This window comes from Micropterus salmoides, unplaced genomic scaffold (genome assembly GCF_014851395.1).
Source record: "Micropterus salmoides isolate LMB-PRFRI ecotype aquatic unplaced genomic scaffold, ASM1485139v1 Ms_hic_scaffold_6, whole genome shotgun sequence".
Lineage (NCBI taxonomy): Eukaryota > Metazoa > Chordata > Actinopteri > Centrarchiformes > Centrarchidae > Micropterus > Micropterus salmoides.
The window spans coordinates 24470199-24492404 of NW_024044348.1; the positions used below are offsets into that span (position 1 = coordinate 24470199).

Below are 22206 nucleotides of genomic sequence, written 5' to 3' on the forward strand. Positions count from 1 at the left end.
ATTCCAATAGGCTATTATCTTGTCACACATGGGCCTATATTAAATTGCAGTCGAGAAATCCCATAGCTAAACTCTAAATAAAAATAAATAAATTTAGAAGCAATGTCAAAGTTTGTCCACCAGAGAGCGCTAATACGCTTATTTTTTCAGCTGCGAAATGCCATAGTTGGCCACATATTTTTTAAATAATCAATTTGAAGGGATCTCTATCAACGTTTATGTGAAGCATTTATTTTAAAGACTAGCCAATATATCATTGTTTTCTCATAGACTGCTGTTAGTATGGGCTTCAAAAAGTCAGTATCAGTCCGGCTCTAATGAAAGTGTCTATTGCTATAACTTGGATTCTGTAGTTCTAATTTAAACACGAGGCATAACATGCTTTAAAAAAAGCTAAATAATTAGGTAACTTCATGCCAGCAAGTTTAATAACAAACTTGAGCCTGGTGTGAACCTCTGCCTGCGTCCCATGTCAGCCTCCTGCCGTCGCCTCACACATGACCCGGGTCACATGACGGTAAGCCTCGTTACTACCTCCTGGTTCAGACAGACTGGCTGCACGGAGCGAGGCTAGCTGTTAGCTTCAACTGTCTACACGGCCGAGATGGTGAGTGTAAAAACAAGCATCAGCTGTTCGGACCGCGCTGAAATTAACCGGGGTATTAATTCATGAAGCCCCAGCATCAACAGGGACCCGCAGCTTCATCTGACAGTCGCTGTTCAGCATTTAAACCTGACAGGAAAGCTAGCTGGGTTGGTCCACTTAGCCCTTGTAGTACGAGGCCCTGCTCTCTCAAATATGTTTCTGGCTAGCCAACGGCCCAGCAGCTTTGCTTAGTGATGATAGTAACTACAAGTGTTGGTTAATAATTAAAGTTACCTTAGCTTGTTTGTGTTTTCGGGACCTGAACCTGCAAAGGGCGCTGAGCGAAATGTTAATGTTAGCTAACGTTGCTGATTAGCGCGATGTAACTTTAACGGGATGTTGACTTTGATGTACTGCTGCTGTGTTTACCATGTTGTTTGCTCCTGTGCAGATCATTGAGTTGATTTGGGGGTTTCTAAAGGGAGTTGTCTATATGATATGTAAATAAAATGAATTAAAGCATCCCACTCGTGTCCAGACAATGATTGGTCTCTCCTGACATCTTGATGATTGGCCGATTCCTCCTGCATGCTGAGGCATGTGTTGGTGACTTTGCGCCAACTCAGAGGAAAATAATGTGGCTGTGCAGCTGGTGATCGAGTTAGTGTGGAAATAACAAATGTTGTTGTTCTACCTGAGAATGGATGGAGACTGTCTGTGGAGATTAAGACTATCCAGAGCACATTCAGTCCCCTTCATATTCACACACTTACTACATACCTATAGATGTAAACTTGGCAGCTGTGATGGTATTTATAATTATTGCAGACCACTACATCCTATTGTCTGTCATCAGAGTCTATGGAGATGTGTGTTAACAAATTCCTAATATTCTTGGCTTAGTTTGTTGTAGTTTTAAAATGTCTGTAAACTAGAAAGCCGCCTCAGCCCTGTCACAGTTATCTGTACTGTCAGGCTGAAAACTGACTGATAGTCACAAAGCATGATGATCATAGATTTGCCAGTCTTGTCTTTGCTTGTTTGTCGTTTTAGACCTCTTTTACAGCCTTTACCGAAAGGGTAAACTTTACGAACCTTATAGATTATAAAACAATTAGCTGTTAATGCTTGTCAGGATTAATTAAGCAAGGAGCTTTCTCTTCTGTCCACAGTACATCCAAATTTACTGTGAATAAAGGACTCAGCTTTTTTCAGACGACCCACCAACTAGTCAACTTTTTCATAGTTGTGTATTATGCTGTGTTATGCTATTTTCTATTATGTAGTTTGTGCTTTCAGAGTTTCCTGGGAGGTTTGTTCGGGCCGGTATGTGAGATAGACGTACTGCTGAACGATGCAGAGAACAGAAAGACGGCCGAGTTGAAGACAGAAGATGGGAAAGTGGAGAAACACTACCTGTTCTACGACGGAGAGTCTGTGTCTGGCAAGGTAAACAGAGTTTATATTATTTATAAAGTGGGTCGCAAAGCTCCCCAAGGTTCAGGAAGGGGGGGTGCTACACACATGAAGCATGATTAAAATGTGCTGTCATTTAGTTTACAAGTTAACAGTACTCAGATACTCTGAGACTGGATTTCACGACCATACCCGAGTCTATTTTGGGATCCTCTCTTTAACTGAGTCCAGTGGGAAATTAAGGTTGTTTTGATGTGTGTGCAAGATTTGCTCTGACTTTGGGAGGAAGTGAAGCATCCATGTTTCAGATCCACAAATGTATCAGCTGATAAATCTGCTTTATATAAGTAATATTGGAGTATATTTTTAAATTGGTAATATTGTCAAACTGTCGCTGTGATAAAGTGCTTTTTGGTTAATATGCAACATGAACTCATCAGATGTTTCCTCTCTAGGTGAATGTAAATGTGAAGCAGGGAGGAAAGCGACTGGAACATCAGGGCATCCGCATCGAGTTTGTTGGTCAGATAGGTGAGCATGATTAAAGTGGTGCATTCATCACTCTCTGTTATTTTCCTGCCTTTTGCAAGTAGCATAAAGTGTATGGAGTGAACTGTTTTGTTGCTCTGATGTTAGTAGGATTGTACTGATGGGTTTATTCTGTTTAATACTTAAAACCTCTAAATTGCCTTTTGCTACTAGCTCTATAAAATATTTGGAATTCTAACAAAGTGAATTGGGCGTTACAGCTGAAAAAGTACTTGTCAACAGGAGGCTTTTGGCTTTCTCATGTGGCTGAAAGGTTTAACTGAGCATGTGGTCGTCATGTGCAGCCTGCCATGGTGGAGCTAAACCTCCCTCCAACTGTATTTGCTGTAAGAGCAGGGTAATGAGCAGTGTGATGAAAGAGTGGAATTATTAAATGAAACCAATGTATAAAATTTTTGCCGTGTGTTTTAAACTGTCTTGAATTATACATCTTCCAGACCACCAACCACTCTAAATCCACTCTGCTGTGTTTCAGAGCTATTCTCTGATAAGAGCAACACCCATGAGTTTGTGGACTTGGTTAAAGAGTTGGCTCTTCCTGGAGAACTCAACCAGAACAGGAGCTACGACTTTGAGTTCATGCAGGTGGAGAAGCCCTATGAGTCGTACACTGGAGCCAATGTCAGGCTAAGGTATATTTGTTACACAATTTAACATAAACTGCAGATTATCCTATGTCTGTGCACCCATGTGTATTTGTTACACGTCAGCATCAGGTTCAATCTAATGGCAGCAAAGCTTTTCTCTCGCTGATGTTGTACCGTTATCCCCCTGGAGGGGGACAGTTGGAGAAATTCCCTACAGGAATCAATAAATATATTGCTGTTACTGGTACTGTTATCAGTAGTGCTGAGATTATTCATTATTTAATTAGTATATTTACCGGAACTACATTGAATACTTTATCAGTCATTTTTGTTATTTATTATAAGTAAATATATAAAATACAAATGTGACTTTTTTGTGATTGATCATTTCATCAAAACCTAGTTTATTAGCGGATAATTAAAGTAATTTTTAGATGCTTTTAATAACATATTCTAGAAACAGCCCAATTAAACTGGATTTGAATCAACCGTATTTGAACATTTCACTGACTAGTCAAAATATGACAAACACATTCTGGGTAGTCTGAGGTAGGTTTGTACACATGTGAAGGAGAAAGAAAAGGGTTGCCCACTCAGTTTTCTGTCTTTTTGCCCTCTACAAATTTGATCTGGTTGTCACAGTTTGAATTATCTTTGGATGACAGCGAACGTCTGTGTGTTCTTCTTGCAGGTATTTTCTCAGGGTGACAGTAGTACGCCGTCTGTCTGACTTAGTGAAGGAATATGAGCTGATTGTCCACCAGTTAGCCACCTACCCAGACGTCAACAACTCGATCAAGATGGAGGTTGGCATTGAAGACTGTCTGCACATTGAGTTTGAATACAACAAATCCAAGTAAGATCAATATTGCTTTTGTGTTGAAATCCTTATAGCTTCCTCAGCAAACTCCCAAATCCAGATAAGACGTGCCCGTAGGGCAGGCCTGGCCAACCCGCGGCTCCCGAGCCGCATGTGGCTCTTTGCCGGGTTTCATGCAGCTCTTACGTTCATATCGAAGTTTGTGTTTGTGTTTTTTTTAATGTGCGTGTTCGCTTCGCTGGAGTTCAATACGGTATTTTCGTCAAACACACATGTGTGTGAGATGAAAATACCGCAAAGTTTCCCAGTAGAGGCAAGATCATTTGAGTAAACAATTTGTGTCAAGTTCACTCTCAAAATGGCAGGGAAAAAATGCACAGCAAAACGAAAATATGAAGATGAACACAGGACTTTTTTAACAGAGTTTTTTTGTTGAACGTAATGGCAAGCCATTCTGCCTTATATGTCAGGCGTCATTAGAGCATTTCAAAGCTTCAAATCTTCAGCGCCACTTCAGCTCACTCCATGCTAACATCGACCAGAAATTTTCAAAAGGGACTGAACTTGTTGGTCACTTTGAAACATCAGGCAGAAAAGCAGATACAGTTTTTCCAAAAATTTACGAAGCACTCAGAGACCATAACGCTTGCATTGTATCAACTGGCTTGGAACATTGCACGGGCTAAAAAGCCATACAATGAAGGGGAGTTTGTTAAAAAATGCCTCAGTGACGTTGTTGAAATCTTGTCTCCTGAAAACGACAAACTAAAACGAATGGTATCAGACGTCCAACTGTCCCGCCACAGTGTTGAACACAGAATATTGGACATTAACACGGCTATTGAATCACAGTTGCACTCTGACCTTCAAGCTTGTGAGTATTTTAGTGTCGCATTGGATGAGATTTGTGCAATATTTGCACGGTCTGTGTCAAACGATTCTGTGATCAAAGAACTCCTTGATATTCTTCCATTAAAAGACAGATCCCGTGGAATAGATGTGAAAGAAACAATGATGGCTGCATTTGCGAAAGCAAATCTGCCCATACCAAAACTAACTGCAATAGCCACGGATGGAGCGCCAGCCATGACTAGATCTGTGAACGGGCTTGTGGGGCTGTGCAAAGCTGACCAAACATTTCCCGAGTTTTGGAATTTCCACTGCATCATCCACAGGGAACAACTCATGTCTAAATCATTGAATTTAGACAACGTCATGAAGCCTGTGATGGAAATCGTCAACTACATCCTCACACATGCGCTTAACCACAGGCAATTAAAGAATCTCATCGCTGAGCTGGACAAAGGGCTTCCAGGTGACTTCCCGCTGCACTGCACTGTGAGGTGACTGTCAAAAGACCAGGTACTCGCTCGCTTTTTTGAGCTTTTGGATGCCGTAAAACTGTTCATGGAAGAGAAGGACAAGGACTATCCCGAGCTCTCGGACCTCGAGTAGATTATGGATCTGGCCTTTTTGGTCGACATGCTGTGTCACTTGGACAGACTGAATCTGACCCTGCAGGGTAAGAATGCTGCCTGATCTGGTGCAAAGTGTGTTTGCGTTTGTCAACAAACTGAAGCTGTTCAAGGCGCATATTCAAAAGGGAGATTTAACGCATTTTCCCACTCTGCTAAAAGCCAGCGGGCAAGTCACCAGCGCCGCCCTGAATAAGCAAAGAGCCAGATATGCAACACTGGTTGAAAACCCGCACGAAAGCTTTCTGACCCGGTTCCGTGATCTACAACTGAAAAGGCCACAGATTACGTTCCTCGTCAACCCATTTAATGCGGAGACGGACTGTTTGAAGTAGTCACAGATGAGGCTGCGGATGAGTTGGAGATCTTTGTGAGGAGGACCAACTGAAACCTGCTTTAAGGGACGGGACCATTGAGTTCTGGAAAAGTGTGCCACTGGAAAAATACCCCAATGTCAAACGGGCTGCACTTAAGATACTGTCAATGTTTGGGTCAACATACGTCTGCGAGTCTGTGATTTCTACCCTGAAACACGTGAAATCAAAGCATCAATCTGTTCTGACTGACACCCATGTGAAAGAATTGCTTCGAGTGGCAACAACGGAATACAAGCCAGATTTGAAGAGGACTGTTCAAGGCAAGGAATGCCAGAAGTCCCACTAAGCAACATGTATAGTAAAAGAAAAACGCTATTGTAAATTATTATATTTTTGTTTGTGGACATGGTTGAACTGAGAATTTGTGTGTGTGAGACAGTGCACACAATGTTCATTGTTCTTCGATCTGTTCACGGAAACGTTTTAGCTGCTACAGACGAATAACAACACCAGAGATTTTTTTGCAGTGACAGACAACGAGGTGGAACTGTTTCTGTAAATAACACCGGAGTACAAAGAGACTGTGGTGGCGGAAAACAGACTGGAAGTCATCACAAAGCAAATGCGGTGACATGCACAGTACAAAACATTTATAAAATGAGGAGTTTTAAAATGAAAACGGGGTCGGCAGCATTTTCAAACTTCTCCGTTTTAGGTCTTGAGATTTGCCGTTTTAGTCTGGACGGGAGGTGCAAACCTAGCAGAAGGTCTGCGTTTTAAAACAAAAACATAGTCATGTGGATGTAGCCTAAGTCGGTTTGAGCAGCTTCTCTTGATGTGTCTCTTTTGTTAGATACCACCTTAAGGACGTGATTGTTGGGAAGATCTACTTCCTGCTGGTCAGGATCAAGATTCAACACATGGAGCTACAGCTCATCAAGAAGGAGATAACAGGCATAGGTAAGAATCCCGTGTTAAACAAACACATGGATGTTAAGCAGCGTGACTCTGTGCTAACTTTGAAGTTCACTACCTTTGAGGTTTCTCGAGCTGTAAAATGCTGCAGTTGGTTTACTCTTTTTGTAAACTGATTAGGCCCCAGTCAGAGTACAGACGCGTCTGTCAGCTCTGCTCCACTTTAACTTATTCTATCTTACTCACTTTATATTTAATTACATATTTAATCGCTAACCTCCTTTTCAGGTCCCAGTACTACCACAGAGACTGAGACGGTTGCAAAGTATGAGATCATGGATGGTGCTCCAGTTAAAGGAGAATCAATCCCCATAAGACTGTTCCTGGCAGGTGGGTTCTCTCCTCTCCTCTTCTCTTGCTGCAACTTCAGAATATAGGAAACAATGAGCTTTTGGTTATATGTTGTGTGCTGATCACCACCAGTGGACATAATGTAACCTCGCATCATGAGGGTGTCAGTTTCCCTGCTAACGTCCCTCTAATTTGAACATTTAAATGGCCATATCTTCACTTAAAGTTTGAGTGACAGCATATAACGTCTTCTGTTTCCTTACAGGATATGACCTGACAGCAACCATGAGAGATGTCAACAAGAAGTTCTCTGTACGCTACTTCCTTAATCTGGTGCTGGTGGATGAGGAGGACAGAAGATACTTTAAACAACAGGTAACACGCTTGAACGCATAGCAGCAGAATACATCAGTGGACTGGTATCTCAAACTGTTTCTTCGGGACACTGAGACAGTATGATCCACATTGTGCATGTATACGTTTTTCCACAGATCTTGTATGGCTGTTTAACACAAACAACTAGGGGTGGGAGAAAAAATAAATTCTTAGATACATCGTGATGTAGACGTGGAAGATTCTGACTCCATTAACAAATCTCAAAAAATCGGTTATTTAAATGTTAATTAAAAACTGTAATGTTGACGGAACGCAAAAGCTGGAACTCGCGGAAGTGCAGCGCCCAGACCGTCTGTGGTGGGCACATAACAAAGAGACCAGGGGTGTTTCTCAAAACCAAGAATGCAAAGAACTTGTGTTCTTGGGGAGAACATTCTTGCTAGTCGTTCTTGGAAGAATAAACTTGCAGTGTCACAAGCACACAAAACGCTGCTGACGATACCCCCAGCACAGAGGCCGCCTGCATTGCTCTAATTATTATAACAGCCAGGCTTCATCCCCCAAAACGAGCTCAGAATCAGGTTTATTGTAGGTTTTAACTTACCAAGACATATTTGCACATAAAAAAAAATTGTATAAAATAAAAGCAAATAAAAAGCAAATACTGTGACCACAACTCTACTGTACACTAGCAATGTAATGTCTAATATAATATTATTATTATAATAATAATAATAATAATAATAATAATAATAATAATAAAGCAAAGACAGTCCCCTTTCATTCCTTTTTCTGATAATTTTTTCCGAAGTTTCACAAGACCAGATTTATTTGCACATCACCATTTCTCTGTACATCGTCAAGATGTCTCTTGATTTAAGTTAAAATCTTACAAAATTACTCAGAATGTAATGAAAGAATAACAGCGGTACGAACGTTAAAACTATCATACAGCTGTGGGTCTTTACTCTGCCGTAGTTGCTGGGCTCTGGCTGTAATGGTCTATGTGTCTGAGGGCTCTGTGAGCTGATCTGGCTGGAGCTGAAAAATCACTTCAAAATAAGGGCCCGGATTACCACACCAAAAAAAAGGCCTTCAAGATAAAAGCAGCATGTAAACTAGCTAACCTACTTTCTGTGCATGATCTGTCACAAGACTAATGTAATGAGGGTCTTTTCTTCTTCTTTCTTGGCCAAGGATTCGATCATCGAAAGAAGAAACAAATCTCACATTCTGCAGCGGTGGGGTTAGTCAACAATGAGTGAGTTTGTGCGTGAGCCTACATTTATTCTTTCCTGTCTCTCTGTCTTCAGGAGATCGTTTTGTGGAGAAAAGCTCCAGAGAAGCTGAGGAAAAGAAACTTCCATCAGCGCTACGAGTCGCCTGAGCCCCGAACCCAGCCAGTTAACGCGGAGCAGCCAGAGATGTGAGGGCGATGCTATGAACTTAAAACACACACAGACACACCCCAACTCTTCACTGCTGAACAGCCAGAGGTGTGCGGGCTGCCCCACTATCTCCCTGGACTGAGAAATGTCTGTATACATGCCCCCTCGTCACTTCGCAGCTTCAGATGTGAGCTGTCTGACCACCATCACTCTCTCTCCCCCCAGGACTGAAACACACTCGCATACAGACGCACAAGCATACAATCCAAGTAGGCCGAATGCTAAATGTCAAGGCAAGAGTGTAAATCAAACACGACACGAGTAAGAAACAGTGAGGCAGCCTGTTTGATCTTGGCGCCTCAGACAGAAAACACACACACACGTGAAGCCATACAGTCTCAGCTTGCAGAATAAAACAGGAGCAAATACGGAAAAGAGGAGTTGGCTACAGACGACCGCCACACCATTTATCCCTTTCTTTTGCAACAGAAGCTTCTTTTGTTTGCATATTTAGGCAGCCGTTATCCTGGACTTTCTCTGGCATCCTCCCTCCCACATCTACAAAATGACGCTCTCTAGAGTCTAGCCAGTGAAGTTTTCAAGACGTGTGGGGATCGACTTGAACAAGGGACATGAGAGGCTAAGCTATGAGTCAACACACGCGCTCTTTATTGCGCTGTTTATTCACAATGCCTGAGCCACTGTGCTCTCATTCGTCCATCTACCACCCGGTCATTGTTAAGTATGATGCAACAGTCCACAGACGGCTATTTTCCTGCAGATGTCAGCTTAATTGGGAAATTAAGAGTTTAGTGCAACAAATGTTCAACTGAACATACATTTAATCCTACATTTCAAATTCTAATGTGGCTGTTTGTTTCCTGTTCCACTCCACATCTCATTTCATACATACAAGATTTTTATTATTCAAAATGGACATAATCATTTCAATGTTATTTATTTAATGAAATGATTTAATAAAATAAAATAATCTAGAGCTGCAACTAACGATTATTTTCATTATCGATTCATTTGCAGTTTCTCAATTGATTCATCGTTTATTCTGTAAAATGTCAGAAAAAAAGTTAATTGTGTCAGTCACAAGACCCGAGGTGACATCTACATAAATCTTGTTTTGTCTGACCAGCAGTCTGACACCCCGAAGTATTCAATATACAGTTACATAATATAGAGAAACGCATCAAATGCTAACTTTGGAGAAGGTAGAACCAGAGAATATTTTGAGTTCTTCCTTAAAAAAAAGTCTCAAACAATTAATCGATAATCAAAATAGTTGACTAATTCATTTTTAGGCTAATGGTTGCAGCTCTAAAAGCATCATATGTTCAAAGTCTCTGCCTGTTAGAGATTCCTCAGCTCAACAACATTTCAGTCTCTTTGTTTAGATGAATATTTTATGTTGTTTTCACTGATGAGGTCTGTCAGGTTTCTGCAGAATTGCCTCCAAATGTATCTAAAGATTCACTCTTCTTCATTCATTCATGTTTTTCTGGCACGAGGCATTTTGTTTGATCTTTAAAGTGCCATTTATTTATGACTAGTCTTTAAGAATAGAAACCTTTTTGGTGTTTGTCTTCCAAAGTTATTTTAAGGGCCAGATCAACCTAACTACAAAAGAAAGAAAAAGTAAAAAAAAAAAATCATGCAAGATAAGCGGATAATCAAAATTAATGGAAGGTTAAATTTCAGTACTTTGAGCACCCCAGGTGAAATTCCATTGACTTCCATTTTATTGGGGTGGAGGAAGAAATTTCCGGGAGAGAGATCTCAAAACAAGGACATATATGGCTAAATAGAAAATATGTTTGTTTGTAATTTTTGGTGAACTGAACATTTAAGTTCCAGTGTCGGGGCCAGTGTCAGCTGACTCACTTCAGTATTTCTAAAATTCAAAGCTTAAAAATGGTTGAAAGTTGAGTTGAATTTTTCTGGCTACTTATACATGGAAATGAATGTTGTCATCACCTCACAAGTAGCAGTTTCCATTTCTATTTGACATGATTTAATAGAACAATTAAGCAATGCCAGCCATGATCAGCACACTGTAAATCCACTGTTCTTGCCGGTTCCACCTTTTCTTTTTCATAGGGTTCAGCGTTTTTGAGCCTGTTTGTTCCATACAAGTAGAATACTAATGTTAATAAATGGCTCATTTCTGAAATTGTAAGCACTGGAAGGGATGCAGTATCAGTACACTGTAAAATCCAACAATGTTCCACTGTGATGCTCAGACCGGCAGTTTAGGTCTTGCTTTAAAGACACACACACACACACACACACACACGTGATGGTACCGGTCTTGTGTGTAAGTTGAATTTGCCCTTAAGCCCTGACCTGTGGCCAGTTTTGCACTTTCCCCTCCGATGCTTAACTTTGTTAAAAAGGGGCACGAAAGCTGAAACTAAACATCACTCATGGACAACTTCACCTCAGAGATCTCCTGCGTCTGTCATGGAAATGATTCTATCATTTATATGTCACTACTTACTTTAATTGGACTTAATAAGTTATAATAATAGTTGCTTTTTGTCACTTTCATGCTGTCATGTTACATGTTTCATTTCATGAACTTCTGAACCCTCATTTCCACAGTTGAGATGTATTTGTTCCTTCACACAAGTGCTGACATTGCAATCTGGGTTTCCTTTGTGTGGGAACAGTGTAATTTATTTGCAAGTCATTTTTCCCTGTCAGACATATTTCTGTTTTTCTGAACACTGTACAGGTAGGGTCTGTTTGGTGTACTTTAAATACCTTCAAAGGTGATGAAGATACACTTAAATGCCAAAACTCTGCCCCTGTCTTATCTACTGCATGTTAATCTTTACAGTGTCTTATCATGCCATCGACGTGTGTGAGTGTATGATAATATGTGTATATACACAAAACCCAAATATATAGCTAAAATGAATCGTGAATAAAGCAAATTTATACTGAATATCTTTTGAACAACACCCAGTTTCTTCAGGATGACTACAGAAAGTGTATTAGAGGTTTCAGAGAAGCTTACTTGACACCCTCAATTTAAATATTTTAGGTATTTCTATTCAGGTAAGTTCTACAGTTGATATAACCATTGCCACAACTCAGCCTTTAACTCTTTCTCTAGCCCGTTCCTATTTCTGCATCTGTCTGCATAGCTGAAAGCACCTTAATTCATCAGCTCCACGGTCACTAGCATTTTGGTGTCCGTCCTGACGCACTTGTCAATGCTCCTAAAAGATTCAGCATTTCTCCACAAGAATTATATTTATGTAAGAGTGGAAAACTTTATAGTAGCTATTACTGCACATTTAAATGAATGCAATATGATGATTTCATTGACGTGTTTGGTGGCTAGTCAAACATTCCTGTGTGAGGTAGTTCTGTGGTGAATTTGGAGTTATGACATCAATATTTCTATTATTCTGACCTGGCAATAAAGAAAGTAAATGGCAAAATCTTTTCAAATGTACATCAACATCTGTCTTGAATTATAGTAGAGACATGGACATTGAATAGTAGACGTTCATTTTATTCAAGGCTTTTTAATTACTGACCTAGTCTATAGAAAGTATTTTCTGATGAGAACGAATGGCATTGGAAACCTTCAAATGTCGTTTTTAAGTCTGTACTCTAGGAAGGAAATGTACAGAAGCTTAATGCGGGACTTTATTTTGGTGGCGACACAATCATCAATTTCAGATATGGATGAGTCCGTGTGTTTGCATGTTTATATTTTTCCCTCTTTGCTACCCATCTACGTTTACTATACAATGTTTAAAACAAGACAAAATGCCATGCCACATTATCTTGTATGTTCACTAATTTAAGCGCGTATAGCTGCCATTAGGTTTTGAATACAAGTAATTTCACGCTCAATATAAACACAGGCACATTTGTGGGCAGCTACACAGTGAGTGGTCCTGACCCACGTTGGATTAGCAGGAAGAGAGTTGTGTTGACTGTCCTCTGACTGTAATTCACATGTTCAGAGGTGTTGAACAACATGGAGCGACAGTTGCACCGTTTTTGAACGTAGCCCGCAGAAGGTGTTAACATCCTGGGGATAAACCCCTCGCAGCGATGTCGGTAAACCGGTGTGTGTACCTGTTTTCTCGGTTTCAACGCCACATTGGCACGCGGGCTGCCCGCACCACCGCTGGCAGCTGTCATGTGTCTTCTGGGTCTGGTTTGTTACATAAACAACATCAGGCTGCTTCCGTGGCTTGCAGCAGAAATGTTTCATCCAACAGCTCTTCTCCAAAACCTCCGGACACGTCTCTGTTTGTCCCCGTCTCTCTGAAGACCGACTCCTCGGTGGACGGGGGTGTGGGAGCAGAGCTGACCCAGCCGCTCGATAAAAGTGAGTAAATTCACCTGAGCTCGTCTCTGAATTTAAATGTGAAATACCTGTAAGTCTGAGGAATTATGTCGCACTTCAGAAAACGAGGTGATCATTAACTCATTCTGTTGCTGTCAGATTTTATTTCGTGTGCCAAGGCTATCTGATATGTGTGTAATGTTTGCTCTCTGTAAATTATAGTAAGTAAAAGTACTTTTTCTTTGTGTTTCTAATGCCTCTCTGCTGTTTGTGTCTGCGACTTAGGTGAACTGCTGAAAGTCCTGAACCGATTTTATAAGAGGAAGGAGATGCAGAAGTTGGCAGCAGATCATGGCCTGGATGGTGGGAAATTCATTCACAGTTATCAATACACTGTAGGGCTGGGGAATAAAACAATAATGATAATTATCACGCTATCTTCCTCTACAACAATATAACAAATGTGCAATAAATGTTTGATTTGATTCATTTGAGTCACGAATGAATTAGTGCTTAATTTTCTATCAAGATTTATGTTGTTGAAAAAAGATTTTACCTAATTTTACTGATGCATATTGGTTGATTAAACGATTTTATAGTATAATTGTTTTGAATGTTCTACCTCAGATTTGTTTAGTGATCCACTGTTTGGCATCAAGTGTTTTTCATGTTCTAGCCTTAAAAAATAGTTTTTTTTTTTTCAACTTATTAAAATCAGCCTTTAAACTTGAGAGAAATAATGATTTGACATTTAGCCTGATAATTATCGATATCAGACAGAATAAACCTTCATAGTACAAACAAAGTCTAATGGAATCAGAACCTTCACAATTGAACAAAAAGTGAAGAGTTTCTATGAAACATAGTGTTGGTCACTCATTTGAGCCAACGACGTCCTGCTCCCGGTGGAGAGCAGCTGTGTCAGTTGGCCATGGAAACTGCAGCTGTCTTGATCTTGTGAAGTTATCGGAGTTGATGTCAGAATGATGCTGCAGTCATTCAGGAGCAAGACAGACAGAAATCTAACCAGCATGCTTTGTATATGGCAAGCCTTATGTGTCTTTGTGTGTGTGTGTACACAGCTCGCCTGTTCCACCAGGCCTTCATTAGTTTCAGGAAGTATGTCCTGGAAATGGCATCACTCCCTGCCGATCTGCACATCATCCTTAGTGACATCAGCTATGGAGCAGGTTTGTTGGTTTTTAATTAAACCTAAAGATTGTGTTGTGTCAGTAGACAAAATTAAAGTATAACTTTATTTGACTTTAATTTCTGTTGTACTCTAGGTCATATAGATGACGTCTACCCATACTTTATGCGTCATGCCAAGCAAATCTTTCCAATGCTGGACTGTATGGATGACCTGAGAAAGATCTCAGACCTCAGAGTCCCTGCTAACTGGTATGTGCTGTTTATACAACTGATATTGGAGTTAGCAGTCTGGTGCCAACCGTGGTTCACGCCTTTTAATTTAATGGTTGTAGATTTCAGTCATCATCTATAATTATGTGGTTGAAATATTTGTGTTTGTATTCATAAGGTACCCTGAGGCTCGAGCAATCCAGAGGAAGGTGATTTTCCATGCTGGTCCCACTAACAGTGGTAAAACCTACCACGCCATCCAGCGCTACCTGGCTGCTAAATCTGGAGTCTACTGTGGCCCCCTGAAACTGCTGGCCCACGAGATCTTTGAGAAGAGCAACACTGCCGTATGTATCTTTTGTGTTCTGTCCTAAAAAAAAGAAAAAACAAGTCAGATATTGTTAAAGGAGCGTAATCAATAATAAATCAGTGGAGTTGTACTCTTAATTATTGTTTTCTGTCTTGTACACTGAACAAAATTATAAACTCAACAACACAAAAGTGTTGCACTTATAATTTTGTTCAATGTATGTTAATGTCTTTATCTCGCAGTGCCTATCCTGTCCTTTCGGTTTCCAGTCTCCGTGAGTATTTTTAAGATGTCATCTTTTATCTCTTCCTCACCATACCGTACTGTATTCGCAGGGTGTGACATGTGACTTGGTTACTGGAGAGGAGAGGACCTTCATGGACTCGGAGGGTCGAGCAGCTGGTCATGTGGCCTGCACCATTGAGATGTGCAGTGTCACAACGCCTTGTAAGTAAACATAACGCATACAAACTGTTAATTAATCTTATTTAATCGTATCAACTAAATCAATCTTTTGGTCACAAGAAATAAGATGAAATGAATGTTGTGTTTGTATGGACATATCTACTTTACTACTATCTATAAATTTATCATAATATTTATTTACCAGTGGTTAATTTGTGCGTTTTTCCTGTGACATTTCAAGTACCAGCAATGTTTTGTCACTAGCACAGTTCTGTCTCAGCTTGTCTTGCTATGATGTGCTGATATTAAAAATAAATTCATCAGCCAAACTTTTGAGTTAGAAAATCTCTTCCTCACTTGATTTCTCACTTGAATCAAAATGTGTCTTCTGTTAGATCAAAGATAAGAAAATTAGGCACTGATGTAAATTATGTTTTGTTAATTTGATTAACACTGCGATGTCTTATATGTCTGTCTTTAGATGAGGTGGCTGTAATCGATGAAATTCAAATGATCAGAGATCCTTCCAGAGGCTGGGCCTGGACCAGAGCACTGCTGGGTTTGTAACACACACTCAGAAACACTCACACGAGTTCTTGCACTTACTTGGACATTATGTCTCTATCTCACCCAATGATTCATTTGGCCCAAGGCTACATTAATGTTGAGCATCTTCTTAAACTTTCTTTTACCATTCAGTTAATTAAACTCAGACTTTCATTAAAATTCATGATATGCTATGATAAGGAACATCTTTTAAACCTTGTGTTTTGTTATGTTACAACACAAACGTAACATTTTTTGTCAAAATACCTACATGGTCGCCTCCAAAATCCCTAATGTACAGACATTTTGGATGTTAGTTTTTTTCTTTGTTCTTGTGATTTATATCGTTTATTTTGATTATGTTTCCCACTTTGGCAGTTGACTTTTTTGTTGGATTTGTGTAGGTCTCTGTGCAGAGGAGATCCATGTCTGCGGGGAACCTGCAGCCATAGACTTTATCAGAGAGCTGATGTACACCACTGGAGAGGAGGTGGAGGTGAGTCATTAATACATAGTACAGCAAGAAATGTCACTTTTTTTTTTTTCAATCCCTGTCTTAAACACTCTCCCTCCTCTCTCTGTTCCTCCATTTGTTTCTCTCTCTTAAGGTCCACACCTACAAGCGTTTAACTCCATTCAAAATCTTGGACCATGCTGTGGAGTCATTAGACAACTTGAGCCCGGGAGACTGTGTTGTCTGCTTCAGTAAAAACGACATCTACTCCATCAGCAGGCAGATTGAGGCCAGAGGACTACAATGTGCTGTAATTTATGGGAGCTTACCTCCAGGTGAGTTTGTGAGTGGGTTTTAGGAGGATGTATAGATAAATGTATGTTTATATGTAAGGAAAAGACCAAATATGTTAACTTGGTCTTCAGGCCTAATGACGGCTTCAAGGTTAGCTGCAAAGATAAAGATAAAAAAAAAATGCTTTATGCCCTTCTATGAATTTGTGTTTCCATCCTTGAGCCATCTGCATGTTAATTACAATGAGAATCAAAAAAGTATAAAAACAGATATTTTACCAACTAATAGAACTTTTCATATGATTGAAACTTTTGTAAATAAAGCTTCAGACAGCGTGAAAGAGATCAAGCTCAGTTGTTGTGTGATTTACAGGCACCAAGCTGTCACAGGCCAAGAAGTTCAATGACCCCGATGACCCCTGCAAGATACTGGTTGCTACAGATGCTATTGGAATGGGCCTTAACCTGTAAGTACCAGCATACGCACTGTATTATTATCAAGTTATTTTCCTCTTTTTCTTTCAAAAATAGTTTGAAAAGAATGTTAAAAGGCCATTTCATGACTTCAGTGAAACCCCCTCCTCTCTCCAGGAGTATAAAACGTATCATCTTTAACAGTCTGGTGAAGCCTAATGTTAATGAGAAAGGGGAGAAACAGATGGAGACCATCAGCACATCACAAGCTCTGCAGATAGCCGGCCGGGCGGGAAGGTCAGTCTCATTTTTACTTATATTAACCCCATTCAGAAGGTTGAAAGGTGGGAGAGAAGATGCAATATTAACAAGCCATTTTAGTTTGTGACTCCTGTCTCCTCTCCCAGGTTCTCTTCCAAGTTTAAAGAGGGAGAAGTGACCACCATGCACAGAGATGATCTGCCTGTTCTGAAGGAAATACTCAGCCACTCCGTAGAACCCATAGAGGTGATCATTTACACACAGGCATAAACACAAACACACACTCTAAGTCACTTCCCTGTCCATCCCATCAGTACGATATGGTGTTCCTGATGTTTATCTCTCCTCCTCTGTATCAGACTGCAGGTCTCCATCCTACAGCAGAGCAGATAGAGATGTTTGCCTATCATCTACCTGATGCTACACTGTCAAACCTTGTTGTGAGTATAGCCATCCGTTCATTCATCCTCCTGCCTCTTTATTTAGTATGAAAGCAACAGTGTGTGATAAAGAATCACATTGAGTTGGAAAGGTGGGACAAAGTAATGGCCATGAGACTGAAAGAGCGAAGGGTGCTGTACACACAGTGTTCACATTATTAGTGTATCTTGAGCTTGAAGGTTAATTATTGACCTTGGAAACCGTAGCTTGAAAAAAAACTCATGGTCCACTTAACTAGATTTCTTTCAGAGCTTTTAGCTGCATTTCTGGGCCTTGAAAAAATACTCCACCAATTTAGAATTGCACTCCTATAACCTTACAATGGACTCATGATTGACAGTCTGCGATGCAGCACAACCAGAGAGATCACCTTTTTATTCCACGCATTCTTCTTCCTTCTCAAAACCTGGCACCTACATTACCTACAATGCAACTCGACCTCCAACAGTTCAGTTGGAGCGTAAATATTTCTCTCCAGCAGTGGGTCCCCAGAACAGCCTGAATTCTTTTAGGTGTTGTTTTAAAACAAAGCTGTTCAGATATGTATACCCGAATGTGGTCAGTAAGAATGCTAATTAGTGCCAAGAAAACTAAATTCTGACTATTACATCTGCAAAAGAAAGATACTCAAGCCCAGCTGAAAGCCCAGCACTCTTAAAATCATCTAGTTTATCACTTGCACACTGTAGCTTCATCTTCTCATCCTGACAGACTTTGGGACTCGTCTCTTTCTTTCTCCCAGGACATATTTGTTAGCCTCTCTCGGGTAGACGGTGTGTATTTTGTCTGCAACATTGACGACTTCAAGTTTCTGGCTGACATGATTCAGCACATCCCACTCAACCTGAGGTCACGCTACGTCTTCTGTACTGCTCCCATCAACAAGAAACAACCTTTTGTATGCACCTCTTTCCTAAAGGTGAGTAGGAGTAAACATGGGAAGACAGCACGAGATGAAAGGAAGTAAATGGAGGGAGATAAGGAAGAAACGAGTGAAGGGTTGATGAGCAGGAGTGTCAGGGGGAAGTAGGGAGAAACTAAAAATGATTCATTAATAGTAACAGCAGTGATTGGGTTGGGTGAAAGAATAAACTAAATATTTGATCTGACATTTAATCTCCTAAATTCATCCAAACAATTGACACAACCAATTTTAATTTTTTAAATAAAATGATTCAGTACTGTAAACAGATTTAATATAAAAACAGTCCAAGGAGGTGTTTTTATAGGCACTGTACTTTTGCTCTCACTTTATGGTTATATTGTACTGATAAAACAAGATTATCTCCAGACTTAAGTTATTGTCCTCAACAAGTAACCTTTGAGATTCAGAATCAAGTTGTAACTTCTAACACTGGTGTGTTAATCAGTAAATTAGGGCTGAGGTTGGTCTCTGCTCAGTGGACTCAGTGGAAGGAAGAGGACAATGTGTGCGAGGAAAACTCTTGCTTGTAGACCGGTCGAGAAGCTTGTGATGTAAATGCATAGCAAAATATTTCATTAGTTTAATACAGTAATAATAAATTAATTTAATATTAATGATCATAATATGATACTGACCAAGACAATGTTTCAGCATATTTCCTTCCATTTTGTTAAGCATTGCATACTGTCTAGGGGTCTAATTAGAACCGTTGCGTACCCTCAAAACGGGCGCCTGAAAGAGGCAGACGCCACTTCCCAATTTGTGATCTATAAAACAAAATTGATGGGAGAGTGTGAGCACCTGTAAGTAAACTGTGAAATACAAGATAACTGTGTCAGTAGTTTTTAATTATATCTTTTAATACTGTTTTTATACGTTTTATAAATGAGACCCCTGTACTTTCAGCTTTGTTGCATTGAGTTGAATCTTGTTTCTCTTTCAGTTTGCCCGTCAGTTCAGTCGAGATGAGCCCCTGACATTTGACTGGGTCTGTCGTCATGTCAACTGGCCTCTGGCTCCACCCAAAAACATAAAAGACCTGGTTCACTTGGAAGCTGTTCATGATGTGTTAGATCTTTACCTCTGGTTAAGGTAATGTTAAATTTCCACTACTTCTACCTGTCATGCTAATGAGATTATTTTTTGTAGTCATCTATTTGCAACACTATCACTGTTGAAATAAGGCTGAGCATCTTCACCTCATACTTCTTTCTCCTAGCTCTTCTTAACAGTGTAACATTACTTTTTTCTTTTGGCTGGCTCAGTCTCATTCCCATGAACAGGCTCTATGGTGTCCCCCAGGGTTATATTCTCTGCAATATTCCGCTAATATAATGTCCAGTTTCACTGTTACGCCGATGACACACAGCTCTGTATTCCAATTAGACCTAGCGACCAGTCTAACATAGCAACCTTCAACAACTGACTTGCTGGAATAAAATACTGGATGTCACACAGCTGTTCTCCAATTATACTTTAAACAATCTCACATCATTGTACTTGGTCCCCCTGAAAACAGAAAGTAATAAAAGGAAAAAAAGTTGTTCAGTCATGTTTTTGAGAATAATTTTATGTCAGCCACAGATCTAGAGAAAATCATCTATACTTTAATCTCCTCCCGCCTCAACTACTGTACGTCCCTATAAACCTGTCTCAGTTAGAACTCAGTCCATCGCAGTTAGTCTAAAATGCTGCAGCTATTTATGCATTCCAAATATTTTGACCATATTTCCCCAGTTGTAGCATCCCCGTGCTGGCTGCCTGTTTCTTTTTAGCATTGATTTTAAAATTGTTCTAATTACTTTTAATGCCAGGCACAGGCTAACCCCTTTTTGAGCCTGGATGAAGATCCTCTGGTAGGGCGTTACAAGCCATTCGAAGGTCTAGACAGAAAACCAAAGGAGACAGGGCCTTTGCTGCCAGGGCCCCTACTCTCTAAAACAATCTGCCAGAGGTCAGGCTCGTATAGACACACTGTGTGATGCCTATTTTTAGTTGTCTCTTATGTTATTTTGACTTGTGTGTTTTTTACATTGATTGTTGTAAAGCACTTTGTTAGTTGTATTGCAAAGTTTTATACAAAGAAAACTATTATTATTATTATTATAGTCCTGCAGCCGACTCTGCTTGTCATTGCTTGCCTACTAATGTTGCTGTTGATCTCTCTGTCCATCTGTAGCTACCGTTTCATGGACATGTTTCCAGACACAGCTTTGGTTCGAGAAATCCAGCGGGAACTTGATGACATCATTCAACAGGGCGTCCGTAATATCACACGTCTCATAAGAGCCACTGACACAACCATCACTGATCCACTACAGACACAGGGTATCAGGCGTGGTAATAGTGGCACTGCCAGCAGTAATAATTTGACTAGCAAAGGTCAAAGGGGACAAAGAGGCTCAGGAGAGTTGATGGACAGCTCTCTGGCTAGTCGCCTGGTGAGAGACGGGCTGTTGACTCCTGATTTGCTCCGGCAGCTGCAGAGTGAGTGGTCTAAAGATCAAAAGCAGGAATTCACCTATCAGAGTGCACTCGATACAGAACATCCCAATAATAACAACAAAGGGAAAAGGAAAAAGAAGAAGAAATGAAGAGGAATGTGTTGGTTGCTGCTGTTCTGGTGGAGCTCAATTACCGATACAAACCTTGGATAATATCTGGTGGTTTGATTGAAATCCATCACATTTTGAAGCAGTCAAAAAGGATCTGCGTACATTTCCAGCTCTGGAGGGATCACAAAAGCTTTTAGGTCAAACTATAAAAAAAATAAAAACACCAAAATGTAGTTTGAACGAAAGAGTCATGTTTGATTGGACTGAGTTTTACACAAGCGTACTGGGTCATTCAGTGTTTCCGTGTGAATTTTATTTTTATTTTTTATTGCTCTAAAGGTTTGTACTGTATTCTCCCACTTCAGTGGGAGCATAAAGTACCTCACAGATTGACCTTGGAAACTAATTTAAAACGCTCAAATTAGCTTAACAAATTATACTGACCTCACCTGGATTTGGCTTACAAGAAATAGACCCATTGCTGAGGGTTATTGTGGGTGCGTTCATGTCCTGCCTGAGCTTCTAGCCCACAGTTCTATCTTGCAAATGGATAAGCCACCTGGTTTACCACAATGTTTCAGCGCAGAGTCACAGAGTCATGAAGGCTGTTTCAGAAGCTTTGTGATCAGAAAACATTTTAAAATTTACACTTTGTATGTTAGTGTTACGCAGGTCTGGAATCAGTTTACTTTCAATCTGCTCAGTATACTCAAATGTAAAAACTCCGCATGAATATGATATAGGGAAAATTAACTGCAGTTTCTGTAAACAGTTTGAGTAGACTGAATTGAGCGCAGGCCTGTTAGTATCTATATACCGATGAGATACCATATTTTTTCTTGTGTATATTTAGTTAATTAAAAATCTACGTCTTAACTGTCTTGATTTCATGTTTATATTTTTTTGTGCAGCTCACAACAGGCAGTAACAAGAGACATCAGGCAAACGCTGGAATTAAAAAATAATTAAGAGTGTGGCAGACGTACCTGCCTGTACAGTACATATCAACTTCATTGCTTTTGTTTTCCTTTATGTCATTAAATCCATCTTATTCCACAGTATCATAAATATTGTTTATCAGCTTATTCTGACTTTTCATTCCATCTAATAGAAATATTCTGGATGTCTTGAACACTATTTTAAACTGAACATTTCAGATGCATATATTTAATATTT

General features: G+C 40.0%; 2 protein-coding genes across 2 annotated transcripts; both read left to right on the forward strand.

The window, feature by feature from the left end:
* The first annotated feature begins 477 nt into the window (after nucleotides 1-477).
* Nucleotides 478-11699, forward strand: vps26a (VPS26, retromer complex component A). The gene is made up of 9 exons (XM_038700711.1): nucleotides 478-607; nucleotides 1886-2035; nucleotides 2458-2533; nucleotides 3027-3183; nucleotides 3830-3994; nucleotides 6604-6710; nucleotides 6954-7055; nucleotides 7282-7391; nucleotides 8666-11699. The coding sequence occupies exons 1-9, from the start codon at nucleotides 605-607 to the stop codon at nucleotides 8780-8782; spliced, it is 987 nt and encodes a 328-aa protein (XP_038556639.1). The 5' UTR covers nucleotides 478-604; the 3' UTR covers nucleotides 8783-11699.
* Nucleotides 11700-12679: 980 nt separating this feature from the next.
* On the forward strand, nucleotides 12680-22091 carry supv3l1 (SUV3-like helicase). The gene is made up of 16 exons (XM_038701586.1): nucleotides 12680-13106; nucleotides 13350-13427; nucleotides 14147-14254; nucleotides 14351-14465; nucleotides 14605-14773; nucleotides 15072-15183; nucleotides 15623-15700; nucleotides 16092-16183; nucleotides 16296-16476; nucleotides 16808-16901; nucleotides 17026-17145; nucleotides 17256-17355; nucleotides 17469-17549; nucleotides 18293-18469; nucleotides 19419-19567; nucleotides 20655-22091. Exons 1-16 carry the CDS (start codon nucleotides 12827-12829, stop codon nucleotides 21067-21069), a joined length of 2349 nt encoding a protein of 782 aa, XP_038557514.1. The 5' UTR covers nucleotides 12680-12826; the 3' UTR covers nucleotides 21070-22091.
* Nucleotides 22092-22206: the final 115 nt, after the last annotated feature.